Source organism: Crocuta crocuta, unplaced genomic scaffold (assembly GCF_008692635.1).
Source record: "Crocuta crocuta isolate KB4526 unplaced genomic scaffold, BGI_CrCroc_1.0 scaffold95, whole genome shotgun sequence".
NCBI classification, from domain to species: Eukaryota; Metazoa; Chordata; class Mammalia; order Carnivora; family Hyaenidae; genus Crocuta; species Crocuta crocuta.
The window spans coordinates 8,631,888-8,646,855 of record NW_027530971.1 but is presented as its reverse complement, the minus strand read 5'-3'; the positions used below and the strand labels follow the sequence as shown (position 1 = coordinate 8,646,855).

At 46.8% G+C, this 14,968-nt stretch overlaps 1 protein-coding gene and 1 long non-coding RNA gene across 8 annotated transcripts in view; one reads left to right on the top strand and one right to left on the bottom strand.

Annotated features, from left to right (window-relative positions):
- The window catches only part of TNC (tenascin C), a 96,928-nt gene that overhangs the window by 25,519 nt on the left and 56,441 nt on the right, over nucleotides 1–14,968 (top strand). For all 6 annotated transcript variants that reach the window (XM_077769929.1, XM_077769928.1, XM_077769927.1 and 3 more), the window contains exons 2-6: nucleotides 3,207–3,800; nucleotides 6,664–8,073; nucleotides 9,605–9,868; nucleotides 11,105–11,220; nucleotides 12,185–12,341. In XM_077769929.1, coding sequence (XP_077626055.1) covers nucleotides 3,344–3,800; nucleotides 6,664–8,073; nucleotides 9,605–9,868; nucleotides 11,105–11,220; nucleotides 12,185–12,341 — 2,404 coding nt within the window. In that variant the 5' untranslated portion in view covers nucleotides 3,207–3,343. The remainder of the gene's footprint in view (nucleotides 1–3,206; nucleotides 3,801–6,663; nucleotides 8,074–9,604; nucleotides 9,869–11,104; nucleotides 11,221–12,184; nucleotides 12,342–14,968) is intronic.
- Nucleotides 1,274–3,548, bottom strand: LOC144236274 (uncharacterized). Of its 2 annotated transcripts, XR_013336473.1 has the most exons (4): nucleotides 3,337–3,548; nucleotides 2,656–2,754; nucleotides 2,349–2,413; nucleotides 1,274–1,380 (listed from the first exon to the last, which is right to left on the bottom strand). It is a non-coding gene; the product is annotated as an uncharacterized LOC144236274 (long non-coding RNA). The 2 variants fall into 2 exon arrangements; XR_013336474.1 differs by lacking the exon at nucleotides 2,656–2,754.

The window sequence follows — 14,968 nt, the reverse complement described above, 5'->3', positions numbered from 1 at the left end:
TCTCTCTGCCCCTCCCCTGCTCACACTCTCTCCCAAAATAAATAAATAAACTTTAAAAATAAATAAATAATAAAATGCATCGCCAGTGTCTTTTAGCTCCCTGGACCCCTGCTCAGTCCTACAGAACATTTCTCAAGTTCCATTTTCCCTGCCATCAACCCTCTCCAGAGTTTTGCAAAGACTTTCTGTTGTCACACAGGAGGCAATCATGTGGTATCCTGTTAATTCATTCTATCATGGGGTTAAAATCTTTCTGGAAAGAAAAGTTAGAAAACCTCTGTAGGGTAAGCATTCCAAATACTGCATCTAATTGACATAAATAGCTAATTCAGAATGAGCAAGTATAAGACTAGCACAGGTAATTGAAAAATGCCAATCTGTGAAATGATTGATTGAAAGCCAAATAGCTCTCAACTACTTTCTTGAACTATATTCGGGTGTATTTCCTAATTAAAGAGGAGTATGAATGACTTCATACCCTCTAGATATCATTCCCACATGCATCCGTAGCATATTTCAGCCAATATTATAACCACTTAACGTTTATCCATATCTTCCTATCTATTCAATAATTTCTCAGGGCACCTGCATGGCTCAGTTGGTTAAGCATCCAACTCTTGATCTCAGCTCAGGTCATGATCTCACAGTTTGTGAGTTTGGGCTTCATATCAGGCTCTGTACTAACAGCACAGAACCTGCTTGGGGTTCTCTCTCTCCCTCTCTGCCCCTCCTCCACTCTCTCTCTATATTATTAAAAAAATAATTTCTCAATGACCTTTGACAATAACCCTTTCCTCTGCTTATTTGATTGTCCTTACTAGTAAATAGTCATAGGACAGATGGGTAAGACAATTTAGCAAGGTATGAGCTGCCTCACAATAGCATACTCTCATCCATAATCTGTTGGCATCTAATGCTTTTCACTCCCTAAGGCTCAGTTTAAATTCTATCCTTTCCAACTACCACTCTTTTGACAATTCTTTTTATTTTTTTCAAATTCCATAAGCAGCTGTAGTCTATATCACAATATCAGTAATTTGCATTCCTTCTTGCTTTGTTCCTTAAGTACTGAATGAGTGATTCCATTTATTTATAATCTATTGTTAACGCCTCTGAGGGTAGGCACTCAGTCTTAGGTTTCTTTCTACCTCCACAGAACTCTGATTATTATAGAAAACTCAGTGTATTAGTCTGCTCAGGCTATTATAACAACATACCACAGACTGTTATTTTGGCTTAAGCAACAAAAATTTATTTTTTTATATGTTTGAGAGGACGGATGTCCCAATTCAAGGTGCTGGAAAGTTCAGTTCTGGGGAAGCCTCTCCTCTTGGCTTGCAGATTGCTGCCTTCTCACTGTGTCCTCATGTGACCTTTCCTCTGTGCACAAGCAGAGAGAAAGAAAGAGAGAGAGGGAGACAGAGAGGGAGAGATCTGTCATCTGGTGTCTCTCCCTCTTCTATAAGGACAAGAGCACTAACAGGTTAGGGACCTACTCTGATGCCCTCATTTAAACCTAGCCAAAACATGGAAAGAGCCTAAGTGTCCATCAACGGGCGAATGGATCAAGAAGATGTGGTTTATCTATACGATGGAATACTACATGGCAATGAGAAACAATGAAATCTGGCCATGTGTAGCAACATGGATGGACCTTGAGGGTGTTATGCTGAGCGAAATAAGTCAGGCAGAGAAGGACAGATACCATATGTTTGCATGTATAGGAGGATTAGGAGGAACTTATGGAGGACCATGGGGGAGGAGAAGGGGAAAAATAGTTGGGGAGAGGGAGGGAGGCAACCCATGAAAGACTCTTGAATTCCAAGAACAAACTGAGGACTAATGGGGATGGTGTAGAGGGGAAGGGGGGTGATGGGCATGGAGGAGGGCACTTGTTGGGATGAGCATTGGGTGTTATATGGAAACCAACTTGACAATAAACTATTTAAGAAAAAATATATTAAAAATAATTTTTAAAAAACCTTCATTACCTCGCTAAAGCCTGTCACCAAATATAGTCTCATGGAGGTTAGGGCTTCAGTATATTAATTTGAGGGGGGGAGAGGAGGACAAGATTTAGTCTATAACACTCAGACTAGTATGAGTACTTATAGATTGGATAAGATATCAGAGCCTTGTAGACATTCTTTCTGAGCCGTCTCCTGTCCTCAGTCCTGGTTTGGACAACTGGTTTAGAAACATTGGGTCCGATTCCTCAAAGGAAACACTGACTTTTTAAGTTTCTAGAAATAAGTCAAGGAAAAGAGAAACTGAGGCTCAAAGAGGTAGAGTATACTCTTCCTATAGCCACATAACTAGTAAGAAGCTAGGCTGGAATTAAAACTCACCTTGCCTTCAAGCATCCATTGTTTGAACCTCTGCCTCCCAGAGCAGAGAGAACCAGAGGGTGCTGCTAAATTCAGATTGGAGGGTCAATAATAAGAGACAGGAGTTAGTAAACATTTACTGGGACCATGGCCTTCCTATCACTACAAGGACGCACTCAGTGGGCTCATCTAGTAAATATGGAAGGGATTCATAAATCAGTGAAAGATTTCCACTTAATATTTTTACTGATATAATTATTTGAACCCTGACTTTAGCCAGTCACTGTATAAAATGTGAAATGGAACAAAGAAAAGTTACATGACTTACCCAGAAGCACAGAGGTAGAGCTGAGATCAAAACCCAGGTCTGTCTATAATATTTCAAAGTTTTGGCCTTTTCTCTATTCTCTGCTATCCCCCTATATTTCTAGAAGTTGAAAAGTGAATGAATCATGTCTTCAAGATTGCAATATTCTTTTATCTTTTTATAAAAATATTTTTAATGTTTGTTTATTTTTGAGAGAGAGAGACAGAGTGCAAGCGGGAAGGGCAGAGAGAGAGGGAGACTCGCAGAATTCGAAGCAGGCTCAAGGCTCTGAGCTGTGAGCACAGAGCCCAATGCAGGGCTCGGACCCACAAACCGTGAAATCATGACCCGAACCTAAGTCAGACACTTAACCGACTGAGCCATCCAGGCGCCCCTGCAATATTCTTTTAGAGACCAGTTTGTATCAGCACTACAGTGAATACTGAAGGGATATCGGGAGAACTTCAAACACAGGAGATAGAAAATCAAAATTCACTTGGAATGAAGATATTCAATAGATTCAATTATAATAGGCACTAACAAGCTTGTTGTTTCCCCTCATTTACTTGTAGAAGAGAATTCCTTCAAGAAGATCAGGAACAAACGGATCCAGATTCTACTCTGTGCTTCCACATCCCCACTTCTGCCTGAGAGTGAGACACCCTAGGATCCAAGAACGCAGAAACACCCAGCCAAACCCACCTCCACCATGGGGGCCGTGGTGATGCTGGCGGGTATCTTCTTAGCTTTGCTCACCCTCACCACCGAGGGCGGGGTCCTCAAGAAAGTCATCCGGCACAAGCGACAGAGTGGGGTGAACGTCACTCTGCCCGAGGAACACCAGCCGGTGGTGTTTAACCACGTCTACAACATCAAGCTGCCTGTAGGTTCCCAGTGCTCGGTGGATCTAGAATCAGCTAACGGGGAGAAAGACCTGGCCCCGCCGCCATCCGAGCCCAGCGAAAGCTTCCAGGAGCACACAGTAGACGGGGACAACCAGATCGTCTTCACACACCGCATCAACATCCCCCGGCGGGCCTGTGGCTGTGCCGCGGCTCCTGATGTCAAGGAGCTTCTGAGCAGACTGGAGGAGCTGGAGAATACGGTGTCTTCCCTGCGGGAGCAGTGCACCGCTGGAGCCGGCTGCTGCCTCCAGCCAGCCGAAGGTAGGCCCCGCCCCTCCCTGCCCAGGCCGGAGAGACGATGGGCGTGGCCAGATCCGTCACTGGTTTCCAAAGCAGGTTCCCTGGGGGACCTAGCCTCACAAAGGGTCCATTGGAAAGAGATTTTATGGTCAAATAAATGTGGAGAATGTAACTATCTCTCTTCTGCTCTTGGAGAGTCTTAATGATAAATGTTTCTCAGAGGAGTCTCTAGGCTTCTGAGAAGTCTTGCTTGGGAAAATCTTGTTTCATTTTAATGGCCAGTTTCTAACACTTATTTGACCACAGGATCTACACATTCTCTAACCCAAAAGCTATGAGCATATTTATGAAATTTCTGTCCCAAGATCACTCCCTGAAAGGCGCTGATATGGCCCCCATCACCTTGTACAGGCATGGAGAGTAAGGTCCAGAAGGAGGATGGGATTCCTCAGGGCCCTGCCACCCGTGGCTGAGGTAGGACTTGAGCCACAGTATCCCACACCCTGGTGTTCTTACAAAGACACAGTGCTGCCTATGGTGGTACAAAGTCTGGGAATTGGAAAATAATCTTTCAGTTTAATGGCAACAACAATGACGATCACAATATGCATTGAGTCCCCTTTATGTATCAGGCATTGTAACTCATTATCTCATTGAACCCTCCCAACAACCCATTGAGGTGAGGTTTCATACTCCCATTCTACAGCTCTGACAACTAAGATTCAAAGAAGTTAACCAACTGGCACAAAAAGGGCACCAAGAGTAATAAGAGAGAGAAGCTTGAGTGTGCCTGTATGCTCCAGAACTCACACTACCCCCGTGATACCTAGTCTCCAGGGTATCCCTCTTTTCAGGAAACTTGCCACTTCGAAACTGTCTTCATCTCTACTCCCTAGAGCTGACAGAGCAACGGGACTTTTGGTAGCTTCAAATCAGAGCTGAACCTCTTTATTTCTGCCACTCAGAAGAAATTACCAGAAAGCACTTTTTTTTATAGTTTATTGTCAAGTTGGTTTCATATAGCACCCAGTGCTCATCCCAACAAGTGCCCTCCTCCATGCCCATCACCCTCCTTCCCCTCACCCCCCCCAGCCCTCAGTTTGTTCTACTTTGATAAGTTATTTCAAGAGTAGACCTAATTGAAGTGTCTGAATGGCTCAGTCAGTTAAGCATCTGACTCTTGATTTTGGCTCAGGTCTTGATCTCACAGTTCATGGGTTTGAACCCCATGTTGGGCTCTACACTGACAGCATGAATCCTGCTTGGGATTTTCTCTCTCTTTGCCCCTCTACCACTCATGATCATACTCTCTTTCTCTCTCTCTGTATCTCAAAATAAATGAATAAAACACTTTTAAAAAGTATAGCCCTAATCACCATAAGTGGAGGGCACTATAGGACATGCTCTAGGTTTCTAAGGCAAAAAAATTATTTCTTTATACACAAATTATTTTATATTCAATTTCTATCAACTCCCTGGCAAATGCAAATGTGAGTTACACAATAGGATTAATGCTAAAGACTGGGTTGAAATAATTATTTGGTCCAGTGCTGCCCACAAGAAATATAACATGAGCCAGATATGTATTCCTAACTCTTCCAGTCATCACACAAACGATATGAAAAAGGAACAGGTAAAAATAATTTTAATCAACTATTTTATTTAACTTGGTGTAACCAGATTATCCATTTTCAGCCTGGAATCAACACAAAAATTATTAATACCAAAAAAAGATATTTTATATTCCTTTCTTTAAGCTGTCTTTAAGATCCCATATATATTTAAGTTTTATGGCAAATCTCAATTCAGACTAGCCACCATTCAGTTGTTTAATACCCACACGTGTCTGGTGGCTACCATATATGAACACATATATTTAATTCCCACTTTTCAAACCGTTTTATTAATTGCCTTGCTCCCTGCTGTTGGAAAGGAGATACAACGTAGCAATAAACTGTATTTGGGTGCAGAGAAAGGGGAGTGAGTTGTTTCTTCTCTTTGGCTCCATGGAGACCTCACCAGCCACTCCTACCAGCTGAGCCAGGACATTATGTAGACTTCAAAGAGCTGGAGTCATGTCAGCCCTGACCATGTATTCCTGAGATCCACTCACCACTGCAGGCTTCAGGATGGAGAGGGCAAAAGACAGAGGCACAAGAATGTTCTGGGGGCAGAGTCTGTCCATTCTATTGACAGAATTAAAAAGCCACTCCTGAGCCACCTCATTTCAGTTATGCAAAATTAGAACGTAAACCCACATACAAAATCACGAGAACAACAGTAGGTTTGTAATGGCCTCCCTTAATGCCGGTAAACCCCAGGGAAGTGGGTTATTATCCCGCTTGACCAATGAAGAAAGTAATCTTCAGATCATCTGACTCTCCTTCCAAATGCGGCACAGCAATTGAGCCAGAAGCAGAATTGAGTTCAGTTCAACAAATATTTCTTGTGTGAAACAATTATTCCCTTATGTGCCTGACCTTGGCTAGGTGCGGGAAAATACCATAGCCCAGCATAACTCATTCCACAAGGCACTGGTTTGTACTCACTGGGATGATGGGAATACTTAAAAATTCGATACAAACTATAGACCCTCTCCCTGGGAGGGCGGAAACACAAACACACACATACACACAGCTACACACAGTAACACAATCTTGCATATGAGTCTACAATTTCAGGGAGTACAGGTTAAGAATTTGTACCTACTCTAACTGGATGTCAGTCCCCTCCGATTTCACACACTAAGCAACTAGATTTCAAGCCAGATGGAGCTGAGAGTGCCAACCCTCTTCTGGCTGAATTTGAGGCTGGGTTTGGGCAGGTGGTGCCCGGGACACCAGCCCGTTACGCTCAGCGGCCTGCCTCTTCTCTTTTGCTGTAGGCCGCCTGGACACCAGGCCCTTCTGCAGTGGCCGCGGGAACTTCAGCACCGAAGGATGCGGCTGTGTTTGTGAGCCCGGCTGGAAAGGCCCCAACTGCTCTGAGCCTGAATGTCCAGGCAACTGTCACCTGCGGGGCCAGTGCCTTGACGGGCAGTGCGTCTGCGAGGAGGGCTTCACGGGAGAGGACTGCAGCCAGCTGGCCTGTCCCAGTGACTGCAACGACCAGGGCAAGTGCGTCAGCGGCGTGTGTGTGTGCTTCGAAGGCTACACGGGGGCCGACTGCAGCCAGGAGGTGTGCCCGGTGCCGTGCAGCGAGGAGCACGGCCGGTGCGTGGATGGCCGGTGCGTGTGCCACGACGGCTTTGCGGGCGACGACTGCAACGAGCCGCTGTGCCTCAACAACTGCTACAACCGCGGCCGGTGCGTGGAGAACGAGTGCGTCTGCGACGAGGGCTTCACGGGCGAGGACTGCGGCGAGCTCATCTGCCCCAACGACTGCTTCGACCGGGGCCGCTGTGTCAACGGCACCTGCTACTGTGAGCAGGGCTTCTCGGGCGAGGACTGCGGCCAGCTCAGCTGCCCCAACGCCTGCACCGGCCGGGGCCGCTGCGAGCAGGGCCAGTGCGTGTGCGAGCCGGGCTTCGCCGGGGCCGACTGCAGCGAGAAGAGGTGCCCCGCCGACTGTCACCACCGCGGCCGCTGCGTCGACGGGCGGTGTGAGTGTGATGACGGCTACACGGGCGCCGACTGCGGCGAGCTCAGGTGTCCCAAAGGCTGCAGCGGCCACGGCCGCTGCGTCAACGGGCAGTGCGTGTGCGACGAGGGCCACACGGGGGAGGACTGCGGCCAGCGGCGGTGCCCCAACGACTGTCACAGCCGGGGCCGCTGCGTGCAGGGCGAGTGTGTGTGTGAGCACGGCTTCCAGGGCTCCGACTGCAGTGAGATGAGCTGTCCCAACGACTGCCACCGGCACGGCCGCTGCGTGAACGGCATGTGCGTCTGTGACGACGGCTACACGGGCGAAGACTGCCGCGACCTGCGCTGCCCCAGGGACTGCAGCCACCGGGGCCGCTGCGTGGACGGACGGTGCGAGTGCGAGCACGGCTTCACGGGCCCCGACTGCGCGGAGCTCGCGTGCCCGGGCGACTGCCACGGCCAAGGCCGCTGCGTCAACGGGCAGTGCGTGTGCCACGAAGGCTTCATGGGCACGGCCTGCAAGGAGCGGAGGTGTCCCGAAGACTGTCACGGCCGGGGCCGCTGCGAGGACGGGCAGTGCGTGTGCCAGGAGGGCTTCGAGGGCCCGGACTGCGGGCAGCGTTCCTGCCCCAACGACTGCAGCGGCTGGGGGCAGTGCGTGGAGGGCCGCTGCATCTGCAGCGACGGCCATGCCGGGGAGGACTGCTCCGAGGGTGAGTCCGGATCTGAACCGGCGTGGCGTCGAGGGTGCGGCTACAGCACGTTGGAGCGCTACCTGTTGTATTACGCATGCGCACGTGCACAGCCACACGCATGCGCACAGCCACACGCTTGCGCACAGGCACACANACGGCCATGCCGGGGAGGACTGCTCCGAGGGTGAGTCCGGATCTGAACCGGCGTCGCGTCGAGGGTGCGGCTGCAGCGCGTTGGAGAGCTACCTGTTGTATTACGCATGCGCGCGTGCACAGCCACACGCATGCGCACAGCACAGGAACACGCATGCGCACAGCCACACGCTTGCGCATAGCCACACGCTTGCGCACAGGCACACGCATGCGCACGCGCACACACAGCTTTGCAGAGGCCCTGATGATTCATCTGTCACGGGGCTACCTATTTGAAGGCTCAGAGGCTCAGGGAGGTCATAGAATTGTCCTAAGGACACCTTCTTCATACACGGTAGAGGTGTTGGGTTTACCTAACTCATCTACCCCAAGTTTAACACCCAGTGCCCATGGTGAGATAGACAAAATGATTTTAACAGCCCTTTTGCTAAATATGAGCCTTCTCTCCTACTGCCCCACTGACGCCTAACCAGAAATAAACTAAATCCCTCTATTTGTTTGGAAGCAAAAATTCAGCTCAATTGAATGGACAGTGAGATTACATAAAACTGTTTTAAATGCACCCTCAGCTAGAGAGTAAGTGCTAATCACTTTTGAGGCAGACCCATCTCTTAAATCATTATTCCATAACAATCTTTGATCCTAAGGATTATGAGCTCCTTAAAGGAACACTGTCCTGACAGCACAAGGCAAAGTATACAGTAAGTGCTCAAGAAACTATGAGTGAAAATACGACAAAGAATGATAATGCTCATATTCAATGAGGGGGCTCTTTGTACCCCTCTCTTGCACCCATTCTGTACCTGTCATAATAGAAATTTTCTGCTCTGATTAAAGGTATTGTTGATATTAATAAATAAATATGTTTAATGTGCCCAAGGCAGGGAACCCTGGTTGAAAAGTACAGCAGGCTGGCAAAGACGAGGTGTCAGTCTCAAGTCTGGTGAGATAAGCAAATTTGGGCAAGTCCCTCTGCCTCACTCACATCTAGAAAATGAAAGAATTGGACCAAATGAGCCCCAGATCCCCTTCCAGCGCTAACAGCATATGACCTCAAGTTCAGAGCAGGGAGCCAAGCTCAGGCTGTACGTCTCCATGCAGCTGGCCTGAATCTGAACTAACATCCAGAGAACAGAGAATTCAGAGGGGCCAGGTCACAGAGAAACCAGAAGGCCATGTTGCAGGCCCAGAACTTTAGCCTGAAGGCCTACAAAGGTTTTAAAGTTGGTTCACAGCAGGGAGTCCTAGAGGACCTTTTTCCGTTTAGAAAGCAGAAGCTGGATTTTAGGCCTCTGTGATTGGCTGTGGGATTCCAGGGAAACAAACCTAGAGAGAATTTACAGAGCACCTCACTGACAAAAACCCCACCCAAGCTGTCTTTTCTTATTCCTGCCAGTGCCCCCTCCCAAAGACCTGGTTGTGACAGAAGTGACAGAGGAGACCGTGAACCTGGCTTGGGACAATGAGATGCGGGTCACCGAGTACCTCGTCGTGTACACACCCACCCATGAGGATGGCCTGGAAATGCAGTTCCGCGTGCCCGGGGACCAGACGTCCACCACCATTCGGGAGTTGGAGCCTGGCGTGGAGTACTTTATCCGTGTGTTCGCCATCCTGGAAAACAAGAAGAGCATTCCCGTCACCGCCAGGGTGGCCACTTGTGAGTGAGCAGAGCCCACCCCACCTGCAACAGCCTCTGCTACTGTCTGCTCGCCCAGCGCCTAAGCACCACACCCATGAGTTCCGGCTCTGCCTTTGTGCTCATAGCTGTAGAGCTGGCCTGTCAGTTACACCAGTTAAGACCCTGGGATCCAGTTAGGCCCACTGAATATTTTTTAAAGAAACCCTTCATATACTAAATCACTTCACTCACAATAATTCTATAAGATGGGGGCAACTATTAATCCATTTTACAGATGAGGAAACAGACTGAATGGCTAAGCGTCTCATCCCAAATCAGACAGTTCCTAAGTGGTAGGGATTTAAACCCTGAGGTCTGGTTGAAGGTTAATACTCTTAACCATTCTATTCTACTACAGCCCTTCTATGGAGCTCACTCTTCTTATGTGTTTTTTTGTTTTTTAATTTTTGTAGTTTATTTTTGAGACAGAGAGAGACAGAGCATGAGTGGGGGAAGGGCAGAGAGAGAGAGGGAGACACAGAATCTTAAACAGGCTCCAGGCTCTGAGTTGTCAGCACAGAGCCCGATGCGGAGCTGGAACCCACAAACCGTGAGATCTGACCTAAGCCAAAGTTGGACGCCCAACCGACTGAGCCACCCAGGTGCCCCTCTCCTTATATGTCTTTAAAAAGTGGAAACTTTACAGTTCAGGTTATTTTTTTAATAATCCAATATCAGTATAATTACCTTCATACCTTAAAAGCAAGTTGTGGCTAGAAATTGGTCCTTTTCTTCACTCAGTAATAATAACATTGGCTGCCACATATTAAACATGTGCCCTGTGCCAGGAGCCATGCCCAGCAGTCCACGTGATGCAGTATATCACTCAGTCCTCACCTAGTTCCCCGAAAGGAACAGGCCTACTTACCTCCCCTTTTGAGTAGAGAAGCTGGGGCGTGAGGCTCATCATGCAACTTGCTCACACACACAAAACTTGTAATAGTGAGGCTTGGGTTTGAGCCCTTGTTTGTCTGATTCTAAACCCTGGTACAAAAGAGCTTTACCCATATGAAATTGCCAAGGTTTAATCATACGGTGGGTCCCAACGTTAATTTTCATGCCACCTCCTCAGTAGACAGCATCCCTGAAGCAGTTAGAGGTAGACTCCAGCCCTAAAGGGGTGGGACATCGGCCAGTGGGGTGCAGGGGAATCATGCAGCATCACTCCACACATACAAACACATGCAGCCCTCCTTCTTCTGCTCTTCCTGACAGACTTGCCTGCACCTGAAGGCCTAAAGTTCAAGTCCATCAAGGAGACATCTGTGGAGGTGGAGTGGGATCCTCTGGACATTGCTTTTGAGACATGGGAGATCATCTTCCGGAATATGGTAAGGCACCCAGAGCAGTGGGCATATTTGACCTCAGGGATCTGAAAGATGGTCTGAGGGCTCTACAGACTTTTATATCAACTTTATTCTCTTAGCTGCTGGTGAGGGGCAAGGCTGTGCTTAGCCCCTGCATGTTTGTATGTATATTTTAAGTTATTTTAACAAGTCAGTAAGCTGACTTATTAAAATAGGGCTGTGAGCTCGGAGAGGTGCTAAGCCATCTTTAGGTTCCCTTTGCTCCTCATGGTCTGGAAAATCTCAGAGGCAAAGAAGAGAAGAAATGGCTCTGTCTCCAAATGCCCTCAGGCATATCTGAGGTTGAGTATCCCTTCTCTCTGGGCCTAAAAGCACGTACGAGGCAGGGAAGTGAGTTCCTGAGTCCAAGCCCAGGCTCTGCCACTAACTAACCAAATGACTATGGGATAGCCATCCAACTTCCGTGACGCTGGTTTCTTGATCTATCAAAGGAAGGATTGAGCTTGTGGCTCTAGAACTGCCCTGGCTCTCACATTTTATCACTCGACTTTGGTGTCAGTGGAGTGAGCAGATTGGTTTACAAGAGGGAGAAGCAAACTTAAGGAATGTCCTCATCACTTCTGTGTCCTCAGCACCCGCCAAGCTGGTCTAATGCATAGTGAGTGCTTAGTGAGGGAACGGATGCAGAGGAGCAGATCACAAAAAAGAAGAGGCTGCTGCTTCTTTTAGTTCTCTTTTTTTTTTTTTAATGTTTATTTATTTTTTAGAGAAACAGAGTGCAAGCAAGGGAGGGGCAGAGATAGAGGGAGTCACAGAATCCAAAGCAGGCTCCAGGCTCCGAGCTGAGCTGTCAGCCCAGAGCCCAACACGGGGTTCAAACACAGGAACAGTGAGATCGTGACCTGAGCCAAAGTCAGACACTTTAACCCACTGAGCCACCCAGGCACCCCCCTCCTTTAGTTCTTACCAAGGTGCTCCTTTCTTTCAGAATAAAGAAGACGAGGGAGAGATCACCAAAAGCCTGAGGAGACCAGAGACCACATACCAGCAAACTGGCCTTGCTCCTGGGCAAGAGTATGAGATCTCTCTGCACATCGTGAAAAACAATACCCGGGGCCCAGGCCTGAAGAGAGTAACCACTACCCGTGAGTATCACCTTTATAGCACTGACACCTTGGCAAGGCTGACTGTACCCTGTAGCGCCTCTGGCTGATAACATTTCCCCTTACACAGCATCTGCATTAACTAGATTTTGCTACATAAAGAACAGACCCCAAACTTGGTGGTGTGGAACAATGATTCTGCACCAATCATTCACCAATGATTCTGGGTGATTTGGGGTTGGGCTCAGGTGAGCAATTCTGTTCTTGAGTGGGCACAGTTACGCATCTGTGCGGCTGGGGGCTGGTTGGCCTATGTTGGTCTTAGCCAGGGTGATGCCTTTCTGCTTCACTTGGTCTCTAGCCTCAGTCTGCTAACCTGGGCCTGCTCCCCTGGCGGCCGGGCTGGCTCAAGAGTGGCTCTATATCACTCTGCCCAAACAAATCTCAAGGCCAGTCCAGATTTAAAGGGTGGGGAAACAAATCTATCTCTTGATGAGATGAGGCTCAAAGTGACATTTCAAAGGGGGCACAGGTCCAAGATAGACAAGACCATTGCAGATGATCTACCATGTCATCTCATCTGTATACCAGTCTTGTAAGAGATGTGGGTCAAATATTATTGTGACTAGTAGAAACTGAGGCTTAGCGAATCTAAGTCAATTTGACAAACTCCACATGGTGAACAATATCAGCGTCACAACCCTAAGGAGGGTCCAGTTTTGTAATCTTAGTCCCCTTACCACTAGCATGGACTAGGCTCTGGTTAATATAGAATGCTGATCCCATATCTCCAACAGGAATAGAAATTAAATGTCACTCAGTAATAAACATGTCAGAGCTTCTTGGGGATTGAATAGAATTTGGCACTGGTAGATCCTCTGGTGAGCGGGAAATAAATCTGAATCTGGAGTTGTTCTACCAAGGAGCAAATTTTTTAAACATCAATAAATAAACAAATAAAATTATTTTGCTTTGCCATTTGAGAAAACCTCTTGATCTTCTTCAAGATAGCATACGTGCCAACTGTTTCAGGAATTGATTCTTTTTGGCAGGAGATTGTTGGAAAAGTTAAATCTGTTGACTAATGACAAGAAAGAACATCTTGCATTTAAATATTTGTACATTCTGCCTAGCTCCGAGCCAACTCCTAGATTGTCTCCTCTGTAAGCAAGTGTTTTCCATCATTCTGACACCATCCCTCTGTGGTAGGTAGAAAGCAGGTATCAACAGGAAAAAATCATTAGATCACCACAAAGGCATAGAAGAGATCAAGCAAATGCTCACTTGCTATAGAGAAGGCACACAGAAACTACAAAAAAGAAAAATTTCTTTTATCTGCCCCTTTCTTTTTAATTTAATTCTGCAGATTGGCTTCTTTATTCTTCTAAGCAGGGCAAACATCCCAATGCCTGAAGTTCCTTAATCACATAAATATCAACATTGAGAGGCCAACGTTTATGTGTTCATTTTGCTAATACCCAAACTTTATCCAGGCTTAAAGGACATTAAAGTTTGGGTGACAAAACATTTTTGGCTCCTTCCCTCTGATATCTGTATAAGGCTGTATGACAACCATTTCTGGCATCTGGATGCTTTTGAGAGGCGTTCGCATTTAAAGGAGAAAGAGCACGGGATTTGGACCCACACACACCCAAGTGTGAATTCCAGCCTCACAGCTCACCTTCACCTTGTGCAAATCTGCTTCTTTAATGACCCTACCATTGGGAAAATGGGTTCCCAGTGTCCTTACAGCATTGTCACGAAAGTGAAGATGTACATGATAAAGCACTCTCCTTGCCATGTTTAAGCGCTAGTGTCTTCTGTTCACAGGACCCAGATCTGGGGGTCGATCAGTGAGCTTGACTCAATCCCACCTTTATGAAAGGGCTGCTACGGACGGTAGCAGGTGTGGTGTGGGTGATTGCTGCCACCTGTAAGAACACAGGACAGGTAGCTTCAGGGTTCAATTGTAGCTTCATTATGGTATGTTCTATGGGTTCATCACCCAGAAACCGAGACTGATAGACCAATACTTCAAATTCAAGTAATGGACTCTGCAGTTTTCTCACAATCAGCTATGACTTACTCCTCCTTCTCATTCCTATATAAAACTAATGTTCCTTTCATTCAATACTGTTTCCTCAACCAATGCTGAAAACACAAACTTAGCTGTTTTTAAATTGAAGAAATAAACACTAACTAAATGCCCCAATATCTTAATTTTAGGCGTTTACCGAATGCCCAGTCTGTCTTACTGTTTGCATTAAAATGGTTTACATAATGAGAAAAAGAAAAGAATGAAGACATAAATGACAAAGCCTGCCGCTATGCTGGGGATTAAAAGGGTTCAAAGTCTCACTCTCTAAATGAATGAATTTAGATCCTATCTAAATTGAATAACACAGTTTGAATAAACTGTAGAGAAATGTGTTACAGAACAATGAAAAAAGTGCATTAAGAGACTCCAATTTTTAATTGCACTAAGAGTGCTTAGAATGAGGTCTACCCTCTTCATGAGTTGTACTTCACAAGTATATGTACTTCATGTACTTTGTAAGTCAAGTGTACAATACAGTATTGTCACCTAGTGGCACTGTGTTGTCCAGCACATCTCTTGGACTTACTCATCTTGTATTACTCAAACTTTATACTCGTTGGGAAGGGTATAT